General features: G+C 55.3%; 1 protein-coding gene across 2 annotated transcripts in view; it reads right to left on the bottom strand.

Annotated features, from left to right (window-relative positions):
* PDE9A (phosphodiesterase 9A) overlaps window positions 1–24033 on the bottom strand; it is a 111810-nt gene that overhangs the window by 20537 nt on the left and 67240 nt on the right. For both annotated transcript variants that reach the window (XM_004452753.4, XM_004452754.4), the window contains exons 5-9: window positions 21015–21069; window positions 20206–20276; window positions 12865–12949; window positions 5543–5624; window positions 3672–3746 (exon numbers count right to left, since the gene is read on the bottom strand). In XM_004452753.4, coding sequence (XP_004452810.2) covers window positions 3672–3746; window positions 5543–5624; window positions 12865–12949; window positions 20206–20276; window positions 21015–21069 — 368 coding nt within the window. The remainder of the gene's footprint in view (window positions 1–3671; window positions 3747–5542; window positions 5625–12864; window positions 12950–20205; window positions 20277–21014; window positions 21070–24033) is intronic.

Genomic DNA, 24033 nt, shown 5'->3' with positions numbered 1-24033 from the left:
TATGCGGGGGACACCCCTGTGTGGCAGGGCACTCCTTGCGCGCATCAGCACTGGGCATGGGCCAGCTCCACACGGGTCAAGGAGGCCTGGGGTTTGAACCGCGGACCTCCCATGTGGAAGACGGACGCCCTAACCACTGGGCCAAATTTGCTTCCCTTAACTGAATTTGACATAGCTTTTGTTTTTAGTTCCAAAGAAGATTTATTGTCATTGTGGAGGTTTATTTTAAATATAGCTCAGAGCTTTGGAGCCAATTAAGCAAGGGAGGAAAAGATTAAATGATTAAAAAAAACAAAACAAAAATGAGAGCTTGACAAGAGCGGGCTTTGCTTTCGGGAAAAGCGGGGCTTAAACAGAGCACCCAGGGACTGGAGAGATCTGCCCAGCGGGGGACAACTTGGGGGCCCCCAGGGAGCCTGTGGCGTGGCATCCGCGCTTCTGCCTCTGCCCGCTGCCCCGTGTCTGCTCGGGCTGTGGGCTTCCATGCAGGGGGGGTAGGAGTGGGGGTGTCGCTCCTTTCCCAGAAGGCCGTGCTGCCAGGAATCCACTCTTACTTCTTGTGCAATATACTAGGCCTGGGAAGCTTGCGAGTAAGTGGAAATTTTGTAAATCCGATCCTATAATCAAAGCGCCTTGGAACGACGGCGACAGGATTAGTTTAGGGAGCATGGCATCCTTTGGTCTTGCGCCGAATGCCTCTGAGACATTACATGCCAACCGCCCCAGGTTCCTGGGTACTGTGCTAAGTTCCACAACCTGGGGGCCTTGAAACAACAGGAACTTAAAAACGTATCCTTTCACAGCTCTGGAGGCCGCGAGGGGAGGCAGGGCCGCGCCTCCCCGGAACCCCTCGGCAGGCCCCTTCGGGAGCCTGCCCATCCCAGGTGGCAGCGGTCCCCCCGCGCTGCTTGGCCGGCGGTGGCACGGCACCCTCTTCACTCCGCCGTGTGGCCTTCTCCCCGGGTCTGTCTCGGTGCCCGAATCTCCCTCTCCTTCTGAGGACACCATCCTGTTGGGTCTAGGGCTCCCCCCACTCCAGTGGGACCTCATGTTCAAAGACCCTCTTTCCAAATGAGGCCACAGTTATGGGGAGGGGGTGAGGACTTGGACACGGCTCTCCAAGGGACATGGTTCAACTCAAAATGCCACCCCCAAACACTGGCCACATTTGGGCGTTCGCAGTTTCGCATGGGAAACTTCCCTAAAGCGTGCTCTCGCCCCACTCCTGTCCCTACAGGGTGGCAGGAGCCACAGCCCCAGTGTGAGGCCAGGAGGGCTGGCTCCCGGGGTGGGCACCCTAGGCTGCTGGCTGGCAGCTGCCCAGGCCACCCAACTTTGCCAGGTCCACCCACTGGCCTGGGTGCTGGGTCCCGGAACCAGGAGAGGGGGCTGCAGCTGCGAGCCCCCAGCCCCTCTGCCATTCAGGGCGGTCCTGACCGGCTGAAACGTGTGCCCTAAAATTGGAACCAGGAGGTGAACAGATGCGGCAGCCAGAGCCATCTGGTGTCACGCGGGCAGCTGAGGCACCTGCTCCTGCGTTCGCAGCCCCAGCGGGGGACGCCGGCAGCTCGGGGACGCCGCGCCGGCCCTGGGCTCGGAGGGCTGGGTGCTCCTGAGCACCGAGGGGCCTCAGGAGAAGGGGCGGCCCCCAGCCTTCCGGCGCGGTGCTTGGCGGCAGCTGAGGGTGCTTCCTGCAGCCCGGGAGGGGCCCGAGTGGCCAGCCTGGGGGAGCGGACAGCAGCGTGGCGGTCATCTCGGTCTGTGTCGAGTCCGGGGCGACGGGGCCCGGCCCGCAGGTGACAGCGGCCTCTCGTCAGTGCGGAGCGGGGTGCCGCCCCTCCTGGCGGTGCTTGAGGTGCTCTGGGCGTGAGGTGCACCACGGGCGTCCACGTGCAGGCTTCTTCATGGGGAAGGGGCTGCTGAAGTTTGCAGGTGGGCGCCTTCAGTTGCGCATCTCCGTGCGGTCCCCAGTTCACGGCATCCCCAGCTTTGCCCGAGGCCGGAGCTCCTGCTCCGGGCTCGCCGGCTTATCACCAGCAGGCACCTGGGGGACCCTCCCCGTTCTTGTCCAAGGTCTGGGCAGATGACCACGTGGAGGCCGGTCACATACGGGGCCGGCTGCCATGCCCGTATTCTCACTGTGCGCGTGCTCAGCACTCTGAAGGTGGGGGGCCAAGAAGAGGGACCCTTCTCGAGGGACACGTCACTCCTTCGGGCCCGTGGCGCGGCGCTCCCTCTGGCGCCGGTGGCGCTGTGCTCAGAAGGACTCCACCAGGAAGGAGAAGGACACGAGGCCGAGTGCCCACTCCCACCTACACCTCGTGCCCCCAGCCGCCGGGCTCCTCCTCCAGCTGCCCAGGCCAAATGGCCTTGGGGAGCGAGCCTTGGCGGGCAGACAAGCCCACCTGCTGGAACCTGCGTGCACAAGGCCGCCCCGCTTCGTGCCAGGCTGCCCCTGCCCTGCCCAGCCCCGTCCCCTGTCCCCTCGAAGACACGCACTTCTAATCCTCTTCCGGGAAAGTCGCCCCCCGTTCCTCCTGCCCCACTGGGGCATCGGTCTCGCCGGTGTCGGCCGCACATTTAAAACGCCTCCTTCCCCGCCCGTGTCCATGCCCCAGGCCTGCTGGGAAAGGAAACCTCCTGCTTGTGGTTGGCTACTTTGAAGCAAGTGCGTCATCCGCTCCCATTTTCGCTCCAGCCCCGCTCGCTGGTCGGACGCAGGCCGGCGAGCTGCCGTGCCCAGGACGGGCCGAGCCCGGGTCAGGGCTTCTCTGGCCAGGACGGCTCCGGCTTTGCTACGTGCCCCGGCCGCAAAAGCAGTTTGTTAAGAAGCTCCTGCCCTGTGTGCGTGGGCAGAGAATTCCAGAAAGAGGATGCGTGCCAAGGCACAAAAGCCTCTTTGCTGGATTTGCAGAGCCCTCGCTGCTGGGGAGATTGCAGAGTGGGCCACCCCAGGTGCTTGCTCAGGGGCAGACCTTCCGTGCTGCTGTGCGACGGGGGAGCTGGAGGGAGGCCTCGGGTTGGCAACAGCTAGGCATTTTGTTTCCCTGGGGTTCAGATAGAAAGGGGCAACACTGATATCCCTGGAGGACTCAACCAACAAGATCTCCATTTTTTATGCTTGCTCAGTGGAAGGGAAATTTTAAAATCTTGCTGCAAAAAGCGACTCGGTTTCACAGACTCCCACACACGCTTCCTCCTGCAATCCCGCCCGTCTGGGTGTGACACAGCTGCCTCTGGCCTGCTACTGCTGACACCCTTCTCCTGGCGGAACATTCCGATTTAAGCCCCTGCCTCGAGGAAATGCTTGCTCCAGAGCCTGTGCACGCCCCCGGGCTGGCCCTGCAGAACCGCGTGAGCCTATCGACAGGTGACCCCGGAGGGCTCCGAGCACGTTCTTTCAGGACCCCCGCCCCGTAGGCTCCTCCTTTGTCCCCCCAAGTCCCCCTTCCTGAGTTCTGCCTCCCCCAAGCCCTCTAAGTCCGACCCAGAAGCTGGGCAATCAAGTTATTTCTAGAAAAGGACAGAGAGGAGAAAGCACAGAGGAGGAGGGACAAGGGGGCGCCCGGGCCAAGGCGAGCTGCCGCTCCCCACCGGGCTCCCGGCGGCCCCGGGGGCCTGGGCGCCGTCCGTCAGCTGGAGCCGGGTGCTGGAGCCGGGCCTGCGCTTACCTCGTTGGGCTCCCAGAGCCAGACGTCGAAGGTGGGCTTCCGGAGGGCGTCGATGGTCTCCGGGGACAGCAGGTACTGCGAGGGACAAGAGCGTGGGGTCACCGGCCCGGGCCTCGTGCAGGGGCCGTCTGCGACGACGGCTGCGACCACGGTCGGATTCTATTTCCCTCCCAAAACCACGTGCGGGTGCCCTCCAGGTTGTCGTTCTATGGGAGCTGGGGAAAGGCAAGGCGCTGGGGCAGGAATCCCATCGTGGACGGGTTGGGAGGAAGAAGAGAAGGGACGACAAGGGGTGCGAGGGAGCTTGTGGGCGATGGAAATGTCCCTCTCCTGACTGAGGCGGAGGTTTCGTGGCACGTGAGGGGGCCACGGCTCACAGAGCTTTGCACCTCAAGGGCACGGCTCACACCGCGTTGAATTAGATCTCAGTCAACCTGACTTTGACAGCCACGATCCAGTGAATTCAAGGGGGAAAATCCACTTGGAATAAATTCAAATACAGGCTCCCGAGCTCCTTTGCGTTCTGTTGGGGAGCCGGCCCTGGCTTTAGCGGGGAGCGGAAGCAGCGCAGCTTCCTCACGGGGCCTGGCGCTGACATAAAAGACGGGGGGCTGCGGCTTTAGATGGAGATAATCCTAAAAGGCGGAGGCGCGACCTTCGACCTGAGACAGGGACAGTGCTGGGGCATGTTGGGGACTGAATCACGCCCCCCCTCAAAGGCATGTTCAGGTCCCAGCCCCCGGCCCCTGGGTGGGAGCCCGTTTGTAAATAGTCACCAAGGCCGACGTCCTTACAGGCGGGGGAGAGGCAGAGAGGACGCCTCCGCCAGCAGCCCGCAGCCAGAAGCCAATGGGAAGAAGACGCGGCTGCCATGGGCGTTGCCAGGTGATGGAAAAGTCCAGGCCACCCACAGAGGGCGGGAGAGCTGGATGACGCGGCCCCGGCGGGAAGCCCGACGCCCAGTCTCTGAAATCACGGCCAGTACGGCCCCCTTGCCAAGCCCTGGCCCCCTTGCTAAGCCCACGCTTCTGTGGCTGGGAAACCGAGGCAGGGTTCAGCCTTCTCCTGGGTCTTTTTGCTTATTCATTTGTTAAAACAGAGTTGATCTGGAGGACTGACGCCTCTGACCTTGGAAGCAGGCTGCCCTCAAGACTCCCTGGGGAGGTAATGAGAGATTTGGGCTGGATTTTCCTATGGAAAAGGCCCTCGTCTCTTTCTGAAAACTACAGCCAACATGACACACGCTGTCCAGAAGCCCGTGGGGGAAAATCACGACCAGATACTGGGGCCGGTGGGGGGCCCGGGAGGCTCTGCCCCACTGAGACCGCGGGCACAGAGAGGACCTCCTTTCCCCAGCCATGCTTTCTGTGCCTGTCGGCCTGGAACCTGCGCGGGGCACCAGCAAGGGTCACTCCAGGGTCCACCGGACGCCGGCGTGGCCAGGGTCATGCTTGCGCGCCAGCCTCGGGCCTCGTGGAGACGGCTGGGAGAAGTCATGAGGCTGCTCTTTTTCAGTTTGAAAAAAAAATCCCCCCTCGATTCCCAGGGCACTGCTGCTTTCAAAACCCCAGGCTCTCTTGGCGCTGAGACGTCTTTTATAGCAAATAGCAACGTTTTTTGTAATAATGATGTACACTGCAGGGAGACGGGCACAAACGAAGTGGATTTTTAAAAGCACAGCGGTGGGGCCTGGGGCGGAGAGCAGTGAGGACCTAGTGCCTCCAAACAAATGCCAGAGAAAAAATACTCAGAGAAAAAAATAGCAAGAGGTGAGGGATGGGGTGGGGGTGGGGGGCCTACCAGGGGGCTGGTGGGCGCGGGGTGGGGGCTGCTCCAGGCTGGGGGCACACGCTTTGTTTCTTCGGTCTTACCTTGGGATAGGCTGGGACATCACGTCCGGGCGTCAGCTTCTTCTTGTTCTCCAGAAAACTATACTTACAGGGGCAGTTGGTCCTAAAGAGAAACAGGAAAGATGCGTTCTGGCACTGCTGCTGGTATCTTGAAAGTCACCCCTCACTTGGGAAATGGTGGGAAAATTATTCAAGCAGAAACAAACGAGAACCAAACACCAAATCAAACAAAAACCCAAATCAAAACAAAACCCAGTAAAAAACCCACACACCACCTTTGACCCTTTTTGATGAAGAGTAATTTACAAAGTGCTTCAAGCTTAACCCCTGTGGGCCCTGCCCTGGAAACAGCCTGCCAGAAGCTTTTAGATAAGCTTCTACAGATCTTGTTTTTAATGACACAAGTAAAACAGCCTTGTTCTAAAAAATTCAAATAACACCAAAGTAGATAAAGGGAAAACAAAACATAACTCCCGGCTTGCTTCACCACTTCTTTCCCCTAAGTCCCACAGGGTAGAAGTAATAACTTCTACTCACAGATTGGTGTGTCCTTCCAGAATGTTCCTAGGCATTCAGAAACACACATGGACAACCCTTTAGTCTTTGAGCAGAGATGGAATCGTGCCACATTTACTCCGTGACAACTTGCTCTTTTCATTGAACATATCATAACCTCATTCAGGGTTGCTTCTAAGAGCTTGACCGTCACTAAAAAAAGCAAGTGCCTGTGCAGTGGTCCACACGTGGCTGTGTGGTGTCCATGCAGGTGGCTGTGTGGTGGTCCACGCGTGCCTGTGCAGTGGTCTATGTGGCTATGCAGTGGTCCATGTGGCTGTGCAGCAGTCCACGTGCCTGTGTGGTGGTCCAAGCGTGACTGTGCAGTGGTCCGTGGTCCGTGTGGCTGCGTGGTGGTCCATGTGGCTGTGTGGTGGTCCACGTGTGCCTGTGCAGTGGTCCAGGTGACTGCGTGGTGGTCCACGTGGCTGTGTGGTTGTCCATGTGCCTGTATGGTGGTCCACGTGGCTGTGCTGTATGGTGGTCCACATGGCAGTGTGGTGGTCCACGTGGCTGCGTGGTGGTCCATGTGGCTGTGTGGTGGTCCACGTGTGCCTGTGCAGTGGTCCACGTGGCTGTGTGGTGGTCCATGTGCCTGTGCAGTGGTCCATGTGGCTGTGTGGTTGTTCATGTGTCTGTATGGTGGTCCACGTGGCTGTGTGGTGGTCCACATGCCTCTATGGTGGTCCACATGGCTGTGCGATGGTCCACGTGCCTGTATGGTGGTCCATGTGGCTATGCGGTGGTCCATGTGGCTGTGTGGTGGTCCACGTGCCTGTGTGTGGTCCACATGTGGCTGTGTGGTGCCCACACGTGGCTGCATGGGCATTACCATCCTCCTTGATGGGCTGTCAGGTGACTCCTGTCTTCCCACGGCACAATGCTGACAGGCTCCCTCTCCGTCCCTGCTCTTCTCCATTACTTATTTCAAGCTACCCCACACAGGGACAGAACAAAACAGACCCGTGTGCCTTGAGGCCACGTCCTCTCTCAGGTGAGGGGAGCCTGGACTCGGAGGAGCTCCTTCTTAGCCCTGTGCACGAGTCCGGAAGGAGGCAGATCTGGGAGCCACTGCGGACCTGCGCTTGCTCAGAACTGGACATGCTCTGATGGCAGGCGTGTCGATACCTGGCTGTCAGGGGGCCGCCGTGGTGGGCAGGGACATGGGGCATGTCAAATGCAGCAGATCAGCCATTTGCAAACAAGGCATCATCTTTTGGGGGAGCCATTAACACCTAGAGCAAGAGCCACACATTGATTCCTGTCCTTTAAGCTGCAGGTCCACTCTGGGGAATTAAATACAGGGAAACGGGATGTGGCTGAGCCAACTGGGCTCCCGTCTACCATATGGGATGTCCAGGGTTCGATGCCCAGGGCCTCCTGGTGAGGGCAAGCTGGCCCACGTGGAGAGTTGGGCCACGCGGAGTGCCGGCCCACGTGGGAATGCAGCCCCGTGCAGGAGAGCTGCCCTGCGTGGGAATGCAGCCCAGTGTGGGAAAGCTGCCCCACACAGGAGTGCTGGCCATCGCAGAGAGCTGGCACAGCAAGAGACACAGAGGAGAGATAATGAGAAGATGTAGCAGAACGGGGAGCTGAGGTGGTACAAGAGAGTGATCACCTCTCTTCCACTCCAGGGGGTCCCAGGGTCAGTTCCTGGAGCCACCTAATGAGAATACAAGCAGACTCAGAAGAACACACAGCGAATGGACACAGAGGGCAGACAGTGGGGGCAGGGAGATATAAAATAAATCTTGAAAAAAAGAATTAAATACAAGCAAAAAGCTCTGTGCATGGAGATGCCTGTTGCAGCATTATTTGTTGTTACAAAAACACAAGACCAAACTAGAAGCCACCCGAATGCCCCTAAATAGGGAACGGTTTAAACCATTATGGACCATGAGCGATCAAGATAATTATAACTGTTATGTGAAAAGAGGGGACTTTAGGCAAAAAAAGAACATAAAAGTGGTACATACAGTATGTTCACAAAGCACTAGAACTGCAAGAGAATGAAAAAAAAACTACCAAGCTATGAGGAAAAAAAAACAAGCCATTTGGTGGGTTAAAAATAAGTATTAGATTGTGGCCTTCTGAAAAATCTATGAGTTGTCTATTGCTTAAAATTTAATGCACTTATTTTTCTCAATGTAGTAAGTGAAAAAAGATGACAAAGCAGTACTTTCTTTCTCCCCCATTCAAAATAGGCATCTATGCATAGAGAAGCACCTGGCAGGCTTTGTCCCAGGTTTAAACTGGGGACCTCCCTGACGGCTATGAGCTTTGGCAGCCCCTCTCCCCTCCCCCACCTAACCGGTATATTCTGGAAGCTTTACAAAGAGCCTACACTACTTTCAAGCTCAGAAGAACCAATCTATTTCCTTTTTGAAAACAGAACTTCCAGTATTATTTTCCTGGCATGCTACTCTTCTTTCCCCAGCTCCAGGCTGGCAGAAAAATCACCCTGGAGAGGGGGATTTTAACACAGACTTAGCGAGAGCATCACAAAACGACCCGTTGTCACCCCTGTAAACATTTCACACATTTCTGGCCAGCTGTGGATCGGTCTGGGCAGGTAAGGAAGCATCCAGGGGTTTCTTTCTTTTCTGCCGTTGGCCTCTTTTCTAGAAACATTCACCCTCCTTGCCCGTGAGTCTCCCACACTTCCCAGGAGGGCGGCGGAGCTTCCCCGGAGCAAGGTGCCTTCACCGCGGGGATCCAGCTGCTGCCCCACAAAGGCCAAAGGCGCATCTGCGGGGAGCCTGCAGGCCCGGGCCGGGGAGTTCCCACCTCGCCTGTGGCCTGCCCGCTCCCTGGGCGCCCCCGTTGCCATGGGAACTAGCATCCCCCACGCTCGTGGCGCAGCTGGCAGGGGCCTCTCCTCGCAGGCTTGCCAGAGCGTCCTGGGCTCCCCGTCCCGCTATCCCAGTGACCAAGGGATGAAAGTGGAGGTGACATTCCCTGTACCGCACGCTCGAGGAACCCCGACGTGCCCCCTCCACTCTGCCAGAGTGCACCCCCGAAGGCCCGACCCCTGTGCCAAGTAGGAGCCGGCAGCGGGGCCTCTTGCCTGCGAGGCCTGCTCGGAGGGTCCCGGTGCTGCTGGACCTCGGGGCGGCCCGTCCCCTGTGCCCCGCGGCTCGGGCCTTCCGGTGCGTGGTTGTGTGTGGGTGAAGGGGGGCCCCGCGTCTGGCCCCGGGGCCACGTGCGAGGGTACAGGCTGGGCGCGCTGCCACCCCGGATGGGAAAGGACGGCGACTGCTCCGTGCCCCTCGCCCGCAGGGCAGCGGGAGCCGCCTCTTAACCCGCCTCGTGCCGGGCGCTCACGGGGTCAGAGCGGAGCCCCGCCGTCCACAGGCGGGCGGCCAGGCGGACCACCGGGTTACTGTCCCTCTTCTGAATGTATTTTTAGGTGAGGAAAGGGCGCGGGGTGTGTGGGGGTCACGGGCTGCTGGCGGGGGCTCTGAGTGGGGCCCAGCACGCAGGGGCTGCCTGCCCGTGGGGGCGCGCTCGAGCGTGTTGCCCTTCTGCCTGTGAGGGCAGTTCCCGGCCCCGTCTGTCCCCGACATGGGAAGCTGAGAAGACGGCACGGTGAGGCGATGGCCCCAGGCGATGGGCTCCGCGGGAGAGCACAGCCTCCGACTCCAGAAGGCTCCGATGGCGGGGGTCCCAGCTGGGCCTGCTTCCTCCCATGCACACCCCCCTCCAGCATCTGTCTCACGGCTTTCGGGGTGGACAGAGGGTCCTCCGGGGGACTCGGCTCTCCAGGAGCGTGTGTGGAAGCGATGGCCCGGGGGCGTTCCAGATGGGGCCCGGGAAGTCGTCGCGGGTCACAGACAAAGAGGGCGGGGGTCTTGATGGGGGAACGCGCCTCTCCTCCTCCGGGGCGCGGGCGCCGCAGATGCGCAGCAGCTCTGCCTTCTCCAGGAGCCGGGAGTTCAGACGCCCCCAGCCCAGCCCCAGCTTCTCGAAGGAGCTCACGGCGATCAAACCATCCACCATCACCCAGAAGGGAAAACTGACCTGAGCGGAGGGCAGGGAGCCGAAGCGAAAAGCCCTTCCCCCCCGCAACGGCCAGCCCGGCCCCGAAGGTGAACTTGGACCAGCGTTTACTTTCTCCTGCGCAACTTGGCCCGTGCAACCTGAAGCCTCCGGGGGGCTGTCCCTGGGCTCAGCAGGAGGGGGGAAGCTGCCCACCCCGGGCCAGGCCGAGCGAGGTGCTGGAGGGGGTCACCAGGGCTGCCGAGAGCAGCGAGGCCGGGCGAGGGCTGTGCTCTGGGCAGGCCGCGGGGCTTAGAAATGAAGGGGGCGCAGGGAGCTCTGTGGGCGCCTCCCGCACGCGCTCGTGCTCTGTGGGCCTGGTGCGCATTTACGGGTGAGAGTGACGCTCAGTGGCATGCGCAGGAGGCAAGGGGCTCAAGAGACACGCTCCAGCGGACTCGGGAAAATGCCACTGTCCAGGACTCTGGTGTCAGGCTGACGGCTGGAGCCAACTTTTGGTGGTGCTCGTTCTTAAAACCAAGAGCTTGGTAATTTTTTTTGGCATTCTCTTGCAGTTCTAGCACTTTGTGAACAGGCTTTTTTGCCTAAAATCCCCTTTCTGCCAGGGGTGCTAGAAGCACTGCTCCCCCAAGATCCCCCAAGAGCAGCTGCCTCCACCTGGCCCTGGGCAGAGGGGCGGGTTGTGGCCCTGATGTGCTGCATCTGGCCCCCCACCCTGGCCCGGGCAGCCAGCTGAGGCGGGTCAGAAGTGCGGGGCATGGCCTGGATGGACAGGGGCCTGGGGGACCGCGGCTGGCGGCCTGGCTCCCTGGATTTTCGTGCTGGGCACTGAGGACTGGTTGTGATGGAGGCCAGGTGTTGGGTGGTGGAGCCCGAGGGGCAGCCGGGGGCCTGGCCGGACCACGTCCGTGGAGGCGTAGTGTGGCGAGGACGCTGGGCCGAGGGGCGCCACGAGCTGAGCCCGGGCATTCCCACGCTGCCGCCCCAGGTCCCGCCAGGACACTCTGGCCTCGGGAGGGCCTCTCCTGCCCCGTAGCGAGCGAGTCACCACTGGGATGACGAAGACGGTTTACTCACTCCCCATTTTCTGTGACCACAACCTCCTTTGTCCAGCCAAAGGGGATGAGACATCCCTGAACCAAAACCAGCCCACACATAAGCGTGGCGCAAACGTGGTGTGTCCACGAAGACCCGCCCGCCTGGCCCTGATCGCGCACGTCCAGCCAGTTTTCCTCTGCGTCAGCCGCCGTGGCCACCAGGGACGGGCCAGCCCGGCGGCTGCACCCGGTCCGAACCCCCTGGGCCTTCCCCTCGTGCCCATGTGACCCCTTCCCGGCTGCCACCGCGTCCCTCAGCCCATGTGCCCTCGAGTTAGGAAATTCAGGAAAATGATCTCCATTGTGTTCCCTGCCTAAGACCACGACGTACGTTTGCCTGGGGCTGTTCCCACGTCCCGTGGCTCCGTGAAGTCCCTTGGGTGGCAAGGACGTTTCACAGGCCCAGCGGGTCTCTGCGGTTCCCTGGAGCCTGCGTGGTGCCCATTTTGTCTTGTGGCTGCGCAGCCATAGGTATGAAGAGAAGAGCAGGACGCCAGGCAGGTGTGCGGGCTCCAGGTGGAGGGCTCAGTGCCTCCAGGCAGGAGTGAGGGATCCAGGTGGAGGGTGCAGCAATGCCAGGCAGGTGTGTGGGCTCAGATGGAGGGATCAGCACCGCCAGGCAGGAGTGAGGGCTCCAGGTGGAGGGTGCAGCAATGCCAGGTAGGTGCGAAGGCTCCAGGTGGAGGGCTCAGCACCACGCCGCACATGGCTCGTGCTCACTGCCCATGCTGCCATCATCGTCAGCGCCATCACCCTTTGGCTGTTTCTGTGCATCTTCCTTCTCAGCCTGAGGGGGCTTCGTACATTCAGCTTCTCTCCATGTTTGTGCTGACCGCCTGCTGCAGGAGCCCCGCTTGCCCGGGGGGAATGGGGCCTGGGGGTTTTCTCACCCATGGCAGCAGCCTGCGCCTGCACCTGCCGGCTTCCCGTGAGCCTGGAAAGGGACGGCTCTCAAACTGCTCCTATGAGGGGGTCCTCCTGGGGCCTCCGGGGCACACGGGACACCACCCCATAAGCCAAGTGCCTCTTTCCTTTTATCGTTCCCTTTCTTTAAAAACCGATGTCAGGGCGGCGGACTTGGCCCAGTGGTTAGGGCGTCCGCCCACGGTTCAAACCCTGGGCCTCCCTGACCCGTGTGGAGTTGGCCCATGAGCAGTGCTGATGCGCGCAAGGAGTGCTGTGCCACGCAGGGGTGTCCCCCGCATAGGGGAGCCCCACACGCAAGGAGTGTGCCCTGTAAGGAGAGCCGCCCAGTGCGAAAGAAAGTGCAGCCTGCCCAGGAATGGCACTGCCCACACGGAGAGCTGACACAGCAAGATGACGCAACAAAAGGAAACACAGATTCCAGTGCCGCTGACAAGAACAGAAGCGGACAAAGATGATGCAGCAAATAGACACAGAGAACAGACAACTGGGGTAGTGGGGAGGGTAGAGAAATAAATAAATAAATCTTTAAACAAACAAACAAAACCAATGTCAGCTTCTTTCGGGAGGGACAGAGGCTCTGATCTGCAGGAGGATTTGCCCCCTTTTAAAGGAAGCCGTCTCCCCAGCCTCAACCTGCCATGAACTCTTCCTCTAGGAGAGCTCCCGAATTGAGACGCTCAGCCCAGGAGATGCGGGCACCCCCGGACTGCCCAGAGCAGCCAGAGCCAAGGCCGGCTATGCCCACTCCCTCCAGCCCAGCCTTACCTGCTGCTCCTGGCCGCCAGCTCCTCTCTCATTTTTTTAATCTCACTCTTGCATTTCTCAATCTCCACCACTTTTAGACCTTCCACTGGCAACACAGAGAGAAAACAGGAGGTTAGCACGTGTACTGGCCCATGGCTCACATCGGGGAGGTTCCCCAGCTGCCTTCAGGCCCCTCTGGCTCAACTCAGCCACCCCTGAGTCCAGCACCTGCTCTGGAACCACGTCACTCCCTTGTGTGCGGTTTCCAAGGGCTGAAGCCTCTGCAACTCCCCCATGCACCATTCCCCGAAATTCTCACACCTGCTTCTTGCTTTCTTTATCTACCTCCCTGCATGCCAGCAGAGGACATGGGACAAAGAAGTCTTTTATCCCAAAGAGAAGAGAAAGGGAGGAAAATGTGGTTCCACCGCACAGTAAAATGCAGTGGAAGGTTCTCCTGGCAAAGCTGCAAGCCTTCCCAGCGAGGATTAAAATCTCATTAAGATAAAAGCTTTTCATTTAAAGATTTTCCCACGGAGCAGCTGTTCACCAAGAAAAACTGTTGACTGAAAATAGAGGAGAAAGAAATGGGCAAAAGTTAGAATTAGTTGATTGTATTTGTGGCGTACGCTGCAGTGGAGGCTGCAAAAGTCATCAAAAAACCAACTGGAATTTACACCATCAGTGGGGTTAAACCTCGGCTAAACCTCAAGGCTTTGCTCTGTACGTTTAGCCCAGAAATACCGCCAGGAAGCAAGTGACTTTGGAAAGGCTTTAAGTTAAAGTTGGTTCTAAAAAAGTTTAGTTTTGCTACTTTGTCATCACACCTCAATTTTTATACAAACAGGTACTACCCACATTGTCACTTTCTTGCCCTTTTCATCAAGGATGACTCTGAATAATGGCTAAAAATAAATGAAAATGGGTTCTAAAGGGAAAACAAAACAACTGGCTGACTTCTGACCGTTCCTGGCAGTTATGTCCCACGCTTGAAGGAACCGCGGCCAGCTCTGGAGCTGAGTCGAGAGAGCTGACTGCAGCGGGCTGCGGTGGCGTGCTGGAACAGAAGCCTCCCCGGCTGGAGTCACGTGGGGACATGGCTTGCAGGGGCATGGCTTCTTCCTGCTCACTGTGAGGGATCTGGTGTTCAGGTCTGGTGCTGTGACTTGCTCTGTGCCACTGTGTCACTGTGTGAGAAGCTCAGGACCTTCTCTGCTCTCCTCTGGCAGGATGGTGAGGGGGCAGGGGGCTGGACTCATGGGTCCCTGTGCATGTGCTTGGAGCCAGTATGGTGGTGGTCCTGGTGGCTGATGCCCTGCGCCTCTGCACCAGGGAGCTCAAGCTGGCCCATGTCTTGGTCCCCCAGCTGCCCCGAGTGTGCACACCTGCCACTGACACTGAGAACTCTTGGTATCACGGACCCTGTCAGAAGGCAATATGTGCCATGGGCCACCTTCTGAGGAGAGGTGCATAGAAGCATGCGCTTTGTGGTTTGCAGGTGGGCTGGGATGCCCACCAGGGCTCCTGGGCCTTGCTCCAGATGGGAGCTGCTCACCTGCCATGGGGACCGCCACCGTGCACCTGTGTTGGCGGGGTTCCCCACTGGGACAGTGAAGTGAACAAATGGTAGCTTCAAAAGTCAATAGCAGGAAGGAGCTCAATTGTGTTGACACATGAAAGGCACAAAATTCTGGAAACTGAATAGATCTGGGGAAGAGACCAGGGCATGTGGTGTAGACGCTGATCCTAAAAGTGAATAGATTTGGAGAAGAGGCCAGACATGTGGTATACATTCCAAACAGGGTAGCAGTGCCCTGCCAGTTGTACATCCATGGTTTTATGTATTATGCTCTAAATATCATGTTTTTTGAATACATGAAAGTAATGTATGATCATTGCAGAAAATGTAGAAAATATATAGCATATCAAAGAATATTTAAAACATCATCTAGAATCCTACCAGCCCAGAAAGCAACCCCTTTGATATTATATACATTGGTGCGTATCGTTCTATGCTTTCTCTATGCATTCTAAATTATCTATCTATCTATCTATCTATCTATCTATCTATCTCTCTATCTCTCTATCTCTCTATCTCTCTATCTCTCCATCCATCCACCCACCCACCTATCCATCCATCCATCCATCCATCCATCCATCCATCCACCCATCCATCCATCTATGTAATCTATCAAGCATCTATCCATCTAATCTCTTTCATCATCATCATCATCATCTTTATGGTGTTTGAGATTATTTTTGTGAATCCCCAGAAATGAGAAGGATTATGTTAATAAACTGGTCCATTCCTCTGGGTGTGATACCCTTTGACTGTTTTAAATTCAAAGGTTTTAAGTTTACTTGATGAAATCAATTTAGGGCTTTTGATTTGACAATGTCAGTAGGATTGAGTCCCCGCCCCCTTGGTGGGCTGATAGAAACAGACACAGAAGAAGATACACAGAAGAGGGGATACCTTGGTCATTTTGGTCCTGCCATGTGACAGAAAGAAGGTTCAAGGCCCTGGAAGAGAGATGAGCCATTGCCTGATAGTTTGCAGCTGAGAAGGCCCAAGAGACCAGGCAGAGATCTCCTGCCATCTTGGTTCAACATATGGCAACTGACTTTGGTGAGAAAGCAGCCTTGAGTTGGACTTTGGGACCTTGTAACTGTACCCCATATAAGTGCCCTTTATAAAAGCCAACAGGTATCTGGTACTTTGCATCAGCACCCCTTTTAGAGATTGATACAATCATCAACCTATCTGATCTGTCTCTGTATCTATCTTCATCATCATCACCATCTATCTAATCAATCTCTATCAGTCATCTACCCATTCATTCTTAATTTTAAAAGATGACATTGGGATCATGTGCTTTACAATTTGCTTTTCTCACTTTTCAATAAGTCCTGAGCACATCTGTGTTAGCAGTCGGCCTCATGGCTGGTGGTTTGTTGGGTGCATCATGTTTGATTGTGTTGATATTGAATTCACTTAGATCATGTCCTCTGGCCATTTATTGGGGTGATATTAAAAGTAAACCTTTTAATATCACCTGCAATCAAGTTTATGAAGAGACGGCTGGCTGAGGAAATAGATCATGAGTAACAAGCTGGCAAATGTGGTGCATCAATCGATGGAGCTGGAAATACCCTTCCTGGAACGACAGAGCTGGAGGGGAGGCGGGGGGAGGAGTTGCCAGAGGTGTGTGAGCTCGCAGTTAGTGCTGGCTTTGCCTGGGCCCCTCTGCCCTCCTCGCTGGGACACCAGGCTGCCCTTCCGGATGATTCCATAGTTCCCCCTATTGAGCCAGGCCAGCGCCTGTCCCCAGTTCCAGAGGAAGGAGGACATAGGTCCTGGAACTGGGGTCTGGGCCTCATGTGGGCAAAGTCCTGCCCAGATAGCGCCTGGGAGGACCACAAGTTTCTACAGTGGCTTGCTTGCCCAGCCTCCCACCTCGACATGGGTGGGCACGGGCCCGAGGACCCCAGACTGAAGCAGAGCCCCACCTGCACTCCAGCCCCACCTAGCATGGCTGCAGGCTTGGAGAACGGCCCACGATCGTCCCCCTTCAGAGCTGCTCCTGACCGGCAGGGCCAGTCCAGGACCTCAGGCGTGCTGGCTTCGGCGTGAGCTGGAAACCCTGGGCTGCCTTCTCTGGGTGGGCACTAGAAAGGAATTCCGCGGGCCTCAGCCCCCAGGCCACCCTGAAGGAAGAGCTGCACGGATGGTTTCCTACGAGGGAGGCAGCAGGTTGCAAGAGCAGTTCTATTCTATGCTCTCCTTCCTCTGCCTCGCCGAGTCCCCCTGCAAGGCCGGACTCTGGCTGCGAGCTAGTGAGAGTTGTTTAAAGTCACCTTTGAACAGAGCTGGGTGTCAGCCCTTCCTCCAAGGACTTCACTGGAGAATTTGCACAGAGCACATTTCCTGAGTGAAAAAGGGAGCGAAGCAAGGTTTCAGCACCGAGGCTTTTGGAGGGTCTGCAGGACCCCGAGTTAAACCCGGGGCTGGCTTGAGCTGCGGCCCGTGCTGCGCTTGGGTTTCGGTCCAAGCCCAGGCGCAGGGCAAAGGTGGCTGGGAGCAGGGCCGCCCCGGGCCCCGGCTGTTCAGCTGCCCCGTGTCCAGCCGCCCACTGGGCACACAAGGGAGGAAGTGGGCGAAGAGCCCTGTGACGTTCTAGTCTCCAGCCAGGACGTGCGTGAGGACCCGGGCGTTCTTTGTTTAATAAATTATCTTTACCCTATGAGAAACCCCAGCCTTCTGGAAGAAGGCAAAAGATGTACCTGAAAAAGAAGATAAGCTTTAAAAGTCCATTTAGAGAATCAGAGAGATTTCTACTGAGTGTAAAAGAATTATAGATTCGAGATGGCCAAAGGGTACGTAGGGGAGCCGGTTTAAAACAGGCCAAACACAGCGGAATGCGGTTCTAAAGATGGCCAGCTCAGACCGGGAGCCTCCTTTAATCGGAGAAGCGGAGAACAGCTACGAGCAGCCCAGGACCAGATGGAGCTGTGTGTGTGTGCACAGGTGCAGTGTGTGAGCACGCCTCTGCGTGTGTTCATGTGCGTGTGCATGTGTGCATGTGGGTGTCTGCCCACGTCCCTGGTTGTGTTTACACGTGTGCACCTGGGGAAGTACGTGTGTGTGTCGAGGTAAGTGTGCACGCTGGCTGCAGGCCCAGCACAGCTGCACGTGAGTTGAGTCCCCGGCAGCCTGCCCTGCCTGGCAGCCCAGGCCAGCGTGCCGCGGCCGGGCAGGGTCAGGACGGGCCTTCCGAGTGGCCGGGGACCCGCTCCCCCAGGGCTGTCCCGAGAGGCCCAGGATGCCCCTCCAAAGCCCTTTCCTCTTCCAAGTCCTGCACTGTGTCGGGACATCTGTCTTCCGGCTAAGGCACCGCTGTCCCCGCGGTCTCTACCTCTGGCCACCTCAGTGCTAACTTAGATGCTGCTGGGGATGGGGCAGTGGTCAGCCAGAAGCAGAGTGCGGGGATGAGCCCAGGGAGGGAAGGACTTCAAAGAAGGGGTACCTCCTGGGATGCAGGGGCCTGCACGGCCACGTTCATGGTGGGGAGGCGGGCAGCAGGAGGCAGAGGGCTGTGGGCTGGTCATGCGGAGAGGCCAAGAGGCACCCTGGCAGCTAGAGCCTTCTCCCACCTCCCCGACTTCTTAGAGGGGAGCCCCCCGTCCCACCCCTGCAGGGGTTTTGATCTGCGTAATGAGCCTGAGCCCCGCGGATGAAGGGGAGGCAGGCTCCCAGGTAATGTGCGCCCGTGCCCTTGGCAGACTGGCAGGAAATAGGAGGGAGTCAGTTCTAGAGAATTCGGAGGCTAGCACAGCTGAGGGGAGCAGGCCACATGGGGCGTGTCCTGAGTGGTCTTGGGTCATGCCCACACCTCAAGGTGAAAGACGAACACTTCTCGGATGGACATTTATCCCCACGGCCAGACATTTCAACCCGCACGGGTTCATCGTTGCACACTGTCATAGCTGGGAAATTCCTTAAGGGCCTCTTCCACGTGCCCGTTTACCTTTCAGGTGAAGCCTAACGGGTGGGAGCAGGAGCACGCTGCTCCACGGAGGGTGGGAGGCGAGAGGGGCACAGGCAGAAGTGGGACGGGCTCTGGGAGAGGGCTCTGAGACGCAGGGTCTCTGCTTTCCTTCCGTGGGCATTCGCCAGGGTGTGATGACACAACTTTTCACCGCCTTCTGCGTTCTTCCAGCTGAGTGCTCCCCACATTTGGGGAATTCCCTGCTCTGGGACTCTTGGTGGAAGCTGAGCTCACGTCCCGCTATGGAAGATGGAAATGGCACACGTCCACTCTCCCTGGCTCCCTTGCAGCTAGGAGTGGCCGCACGGCCCCGTTCTGTTCCAGACTTTGGATGTGCAGCAGTGACACGGGAGAGCAGCCTGGTGGTTGCAGCGGTGACAGGGGCCTGCGGTGGGCCAGGGTACTGGGTGAGGGGGCTGGCTGACCACTGCCGTGCTCCGGGGCTCAGAGCCAGAGGCCTGGGCATCCTCACAGATCCAGCTCCGCATGGGAGTTGGGGCATCGCCCCTGCTGCGTAGCCACTGAACCCTCTCTGCCAGGCTTCCAGGTGATCCTGGGAGACACCAAAAATCCTTGAGGAAGAAAATCCTTTTCTGTTCAAAGCAGCCACAATCCTTTTCTGTTGCTTGCAGCGCAGGCTCTGGTTGCTACGGCATCCCCAGGCATCGTGGCATGCCCGGCCCTCTGCGGCCAGGGGACTGGAGAGGTGGCAAGTCACAGAAGGCTGAGCAGCAGGGACTGAGGGCAGACGGGCCAGGCACCTGGGGGCTGGTCCAGTTTCACTGATTCTTCTCACGTGCTGAGTGGACTTGGCACATCCCAGAGCCCCTTTGGGCACTGCCATCCTCATCAACGGGGCAAACAAAGATCAGATGACCCCATAAATGAAAAAATGTCACAGCACTTCAAAAAACATAAATATTATGGCAGACATCATGCATCAAGTTATTTATACGAACCAGGTTTTGCATGATCCTGAATTTTTTTTCCTTTAAGAATTACAAGTCATTCAAACAAGATAGGAAAAGAGACGTTTGGTGAATCATGCTGGCGTGAATCAGCCAGAAATTTGTTCTGTTGATGCTATGACCTTGAACGGTCTCATATTTGGATTTTTTTTTACTCATCTCCTGAGTAAATAAATATGGTCCCCATGAGTTGTTCACATTTGCCTTGACATTTACAAAGAGCTTTCCATGTTGTCGAGTTGTTAACTGGATCACGGAATCACGAGGCGGTGGAATTCAAGGATTGCCCTGCTTTTGTGGACAGGCAGTCAGGCTCAGCGACTTAGGGGTCTTTTCCTCCCAGAATTTTAGCTTTTGGGTAACTATATCAAGACTTAAATTGACTCTCTTGCTTAACTACTTGTGTGTCTGCTTCTCTTTTGCAGTGACTGGAAACCAAGAGGTAATGAATGATTTAGTAGATACTTCGACTGGCTGTGGAACCACAGCGTGGGACCGTGTTTAGAGCCTGCGCTCACATTTGTAAAAAGAGGAGTGTGCAGGGTATCGGACCGGGAGCCTCTCCTGGGAGGAGCTCGGTTTGGGAGGCTTTGCGTTCTCACTTAGCATGCTTTGCTGTGTGCCTGTGCTACTTTAAAATAAAAGTAAAACGCTTAGATTAGTCCCTGGCCTAGCCTCTTCAACATCAAAAGTAATTTTAAAGCATTTCCACAAGAAAAGACATTCCCACTTAACCCCAGCCTCGCCTCCTCCCGTCACCGCTAATCTTGCCACTGTTCTAAGAGGTGAAATTTGACAGAACTTAAAAAACAAGGAAGTGCAGAGGACGCAGAGGCCCCACTCACATTCGACGCGTTTCTCTAGCACGGCCAAGTGACTGGCAACTTCAGCCTTCAGTTCATTGATTTTAAATGCCCTAAGAAGGGAAAGAGAAGAGGACAGAGCGTCACCTAAAAAACCCTGCAGTTGAAGTTGTCCAGCTCTGCCCCGCTGGTGGCTGGTTTTACTTCTGCGTCCCGGGGGGTGAGGACGGGCCACCTGGGGAGGGGGCTCGCTGGCTCACGGACTTGCGGCAGCCCAGGCCCCGCGCTCGAGCCAGCTGGGCATGGGTCACCTTCAAATGACCTTGAGTGCCCCCTCGAGGCACCAACCTGGCAGCTAAGCAATTCCCGGGCTTTCAGAGTCCTCCCTCCTGCCTTCTCCCTGTTTTAGTTACTTGGGGGAGTAAGAAGCCATGGTGAAATTACTCTGAGAAAGGGAAAACAGTTACTTCTGTGCTGGGAAAACGTTTACTTCCGCGCTGACGAGACACCCCAGAGCGGAAAGGAAGCCCCATCTGCGCAGTGGCCCCGGAGGAGGCTGGCTGTAAGACAGCGTCCTTGCCTTAGACCGACCTGAGCACGGAGGGGCCAGTGCAGAGAGTTCTCGGGGATACCAGCCGCATTGGAAAAGTGTCCACTTGAAGTGGTCTTTGGGGTAAGGGGGGCATTTCCTGGACCCCATTTTAAGTTTTGGAAGTAACTGACGGGCTCGCCACACAGGCGGTTTCCCCTGCAATGTCATACATGGCAGGCGGCTGCCGAGGCCAGCCCGGGAGCAGGCCGTTGAAATAAAAAGCGTGCGTCTGTTATGAAGAATTGAAAACTGTGCGTACCTTGAGAACTGTTCGGCAACCTGGGTCAGCACGCTCTGGATTAATTCTTCTCTCTCTACAAATCAAAAAGAAAGGGATGGAACGAGGAGAGGGAAGCCGTTGGCCGGCTGTTGCGGGCCCGAATCTGCCGGGGGGCCGTGGGCCTCAAGGCCTGGGGTCTCCTGCCCACTCTCCAACTGCCCTTTCCCCTCGGCTGCTCCTGAACCCACCCTCCTGCTCTGAGTGGCAGGACATGCGGTCGTCCCCTCGTTGGCACCAGCTGTAAAGAGCAGGCAGGACTGGGGTGCTCAATACGGGAAGTTCTCATCGGGTGCCTGGGTCCAATTTATTGGGGGCAATTACTGTGACAAATCAAGTTCAAGGCACATCTCCAGGGCAAAACATGATGTTCTCACCACTGGCTAAGGAGGGGAAGCAAGTTTGTCCTTTTGCTGCCCGACCTGTAAAACTGGGCTGGGTTGCTGGTTTTACAAGGCTCAGGTCCAAGGCTAAATGCAACCTGCCAGGTTTCCTGACCAGGGCTCATGCCAGAGGCCTCAAAGGAAGGCACAGAGGCTCTCAGAGCACTGTTCTTTCAAGTAATTCTATGCTTTTGGGAAGGGAGAAGTTTTTTCTTGGCTCTAGTTGGACATTAGTTCATGCCCTGACAACCGACACAAGGCTGAGCTGTGACTTCACATTGTCATCTCTGTTGACTTCATGTCTAACCCTCTACTAGAAACAAAACAAATCCAAACAAAACGAAACTCACCCACCCAAACCAACAAAACCTCATGAATTTTTCAACAGGGCTCAAACCCTAATACCGTGTATATCCTTTCACTCAACATCTCCACTTCTAGGAAATAATCGTGTTTGTACACAAAGGGTGTTCATCCCAATGCTATTTACATAGTGAACATTGTAACTGTCTATACGTCCACCCAATGGGGATTTGTTAAAGAAATGATGGTGTATCCATACTAGGGAATCGTATTCTGTCACTAGAAATAATATACTGGAAATGTTCACATCAATTCTTAAAGTTACAAAATTCCATTATACAATAGTAATACAGTGCAATTATTTTTTTTTAGTGCAATTCTATTTATGAAAGCATATTGGGTGTTGTTATGGGTTGAAATGAGTCCTCCAAAAGAGATATGTTGAAGTCCTCACTCCCAGTACCTCAGGGTGTGATCTTATTTGGAAACAGGGTGGTTGCAGATGGACTTAGGTAAGATGCGGCCATCCTGGAGTAGATGGGCCCTTAATCCAATGTGACTGGGGTCTTTACATGACAAAGGCGCACAGTGGAGAAGGCCACAAGAAGACAGAGCAGCGCTGAGAAGAACTGCTGCATCTACGAGGGTTGCTGGGAACCACCAGACGTTGGAAGAGATAAGGAAGGTGCTTCCCTGCAGGTTTTGGAGGACGTGTGACCCTGCCAGCACCTTGTTTTTGGATGTTTAGCCCCCAGAACTGTGATTAAGCCACCCAGTTTGTGGTAATTTGCTACAGCAGTCCCATGAAATTAATATGGGGGGGCCAGTTCATGGTGATAATGAGCATTATCTTTTCGTGGTAGATCGCATACAAATTTTATTTTCTTACGTTTGCTTCTCTATAGCTAACACATTTTCTGTAATGAACAGAGACTTATTTCATAAAAGGAAATACATCTTGCAAATGTATCCATCTGAATAAGCCCCTCGGGACCTCCTCTATCCACCTGTCTAAAGAGAGGCTTGGAAGCAGATGACACAAGATGCTCCCCAGCTTTAGCATTCTATGACTTGAGAAGAAGAAACATTGTTTTGTTATAGTGCTTAAAACTACAGGAGTAAAAATGTCATCTCAGAAGCTTTGCTAGAGTCATAGACTGAGCAGCTGGCTGGTCCAAGGCCCTCACCTTCAAAGAGGAGCACACACCTTCTAGGGAGGAAACTCCATCTAGAGCACCAACAGGGAAAAAGCCCTCGTGGGCCTCCTTGGTAAACTCTACAGGATTTAAATCACTTATTTTGCAATCTAGGGCAAAAGTATGGCTCATTACCTTGAAGAATTGATCTTCAAAGTCTTGAGATAAATTTAGAAGTCTATCAAACAATTGGCATTTATAGAACACCACACCCAACAACAACAGAAAATACATTCTCTTCAAGCACCTATGAAGTATACCCCAAGAAAGACCACATCCTGGGCCATTAAAAACACCCTCGACAAACTTGAAGGATTTGAAATCACACACAGGAAGTTCTTCGACCGCTATAGATTCAAACTAGAAATCAATAACAGAAGGAAAACAGGAAAATTTCCAAACACTTGGAAACTAAACAGCATACTTCTAAATAATTCATGGGTCAAATGGGATGTCTCAAGGGAAATTTTAAAATGACATTGGACTGAATGAAAATGAAAATGAACATATAGCATATCAAAATTAACTGTGGAAGATAACCAAAGCAGAGCTGAGAGGGAAATTTATAGCCCTAAATGCTTACATTAGAAGAGAGGAAAAGTCTCAAATAAATAATCTAAGCTCCCACCTCAAGAATCTAGAAACAGAAGAACAAAATAAATGCCAACAAACCTAAGGAAAGCATAAAGGTACAAGCAGAAACCAATGAATTTGCAAACAGAAAAACAACAAAGAAAAATCAATGAAACAAAAAGCTGAGTCTTTGAAAAGATCAGTATAATTGACAAACCTAAGCAGGAAGACACAACTTGTCAATATGAGGGGAGAAAAAAGGGCTATTATTACAGACCCTGCCACATCCAAAGTATAATAAGGGAAAACTACCAACAAATCTTGACACATACATTTGACAACTTAGATGAAATGGACCAATTCCTAGAAATTCACTACCATGGCTCACCCATTATGAAATAATTTTTTTAGTCTTATAACTATTTAAAAATCAAATTTGTAATTAAAAAACTGCCAAAAAAGGTATCTTTAGGCTCAGATGGTTTCACTAGAGAATTCTATGAAAGTTTAAAGAAGAATTAATATCAATTCTACACAATCTCTTTG

This window comes from Dasypus novemcinctus, chromosome 4, assembly GCF_030445035.2.
Source record: "Dasypus novemcinctus isolate mDasNov1 chromosome 4, mDasNov1.1.hap2, whole genome shotgun sequence".
In the NCBI taxonomy this organism is placed as follows: Eukaryota; Metazoa; Chordata; class Mammalia; order Cingulata; family Dasypodidae; genus Dasypus; species Dasypus novemcinctus.
The sequence above is the reverse complement of the archived record's forward strand: the minus strand, read 5'-3'. Positions and strand labels throughout refer to the sequence as shown.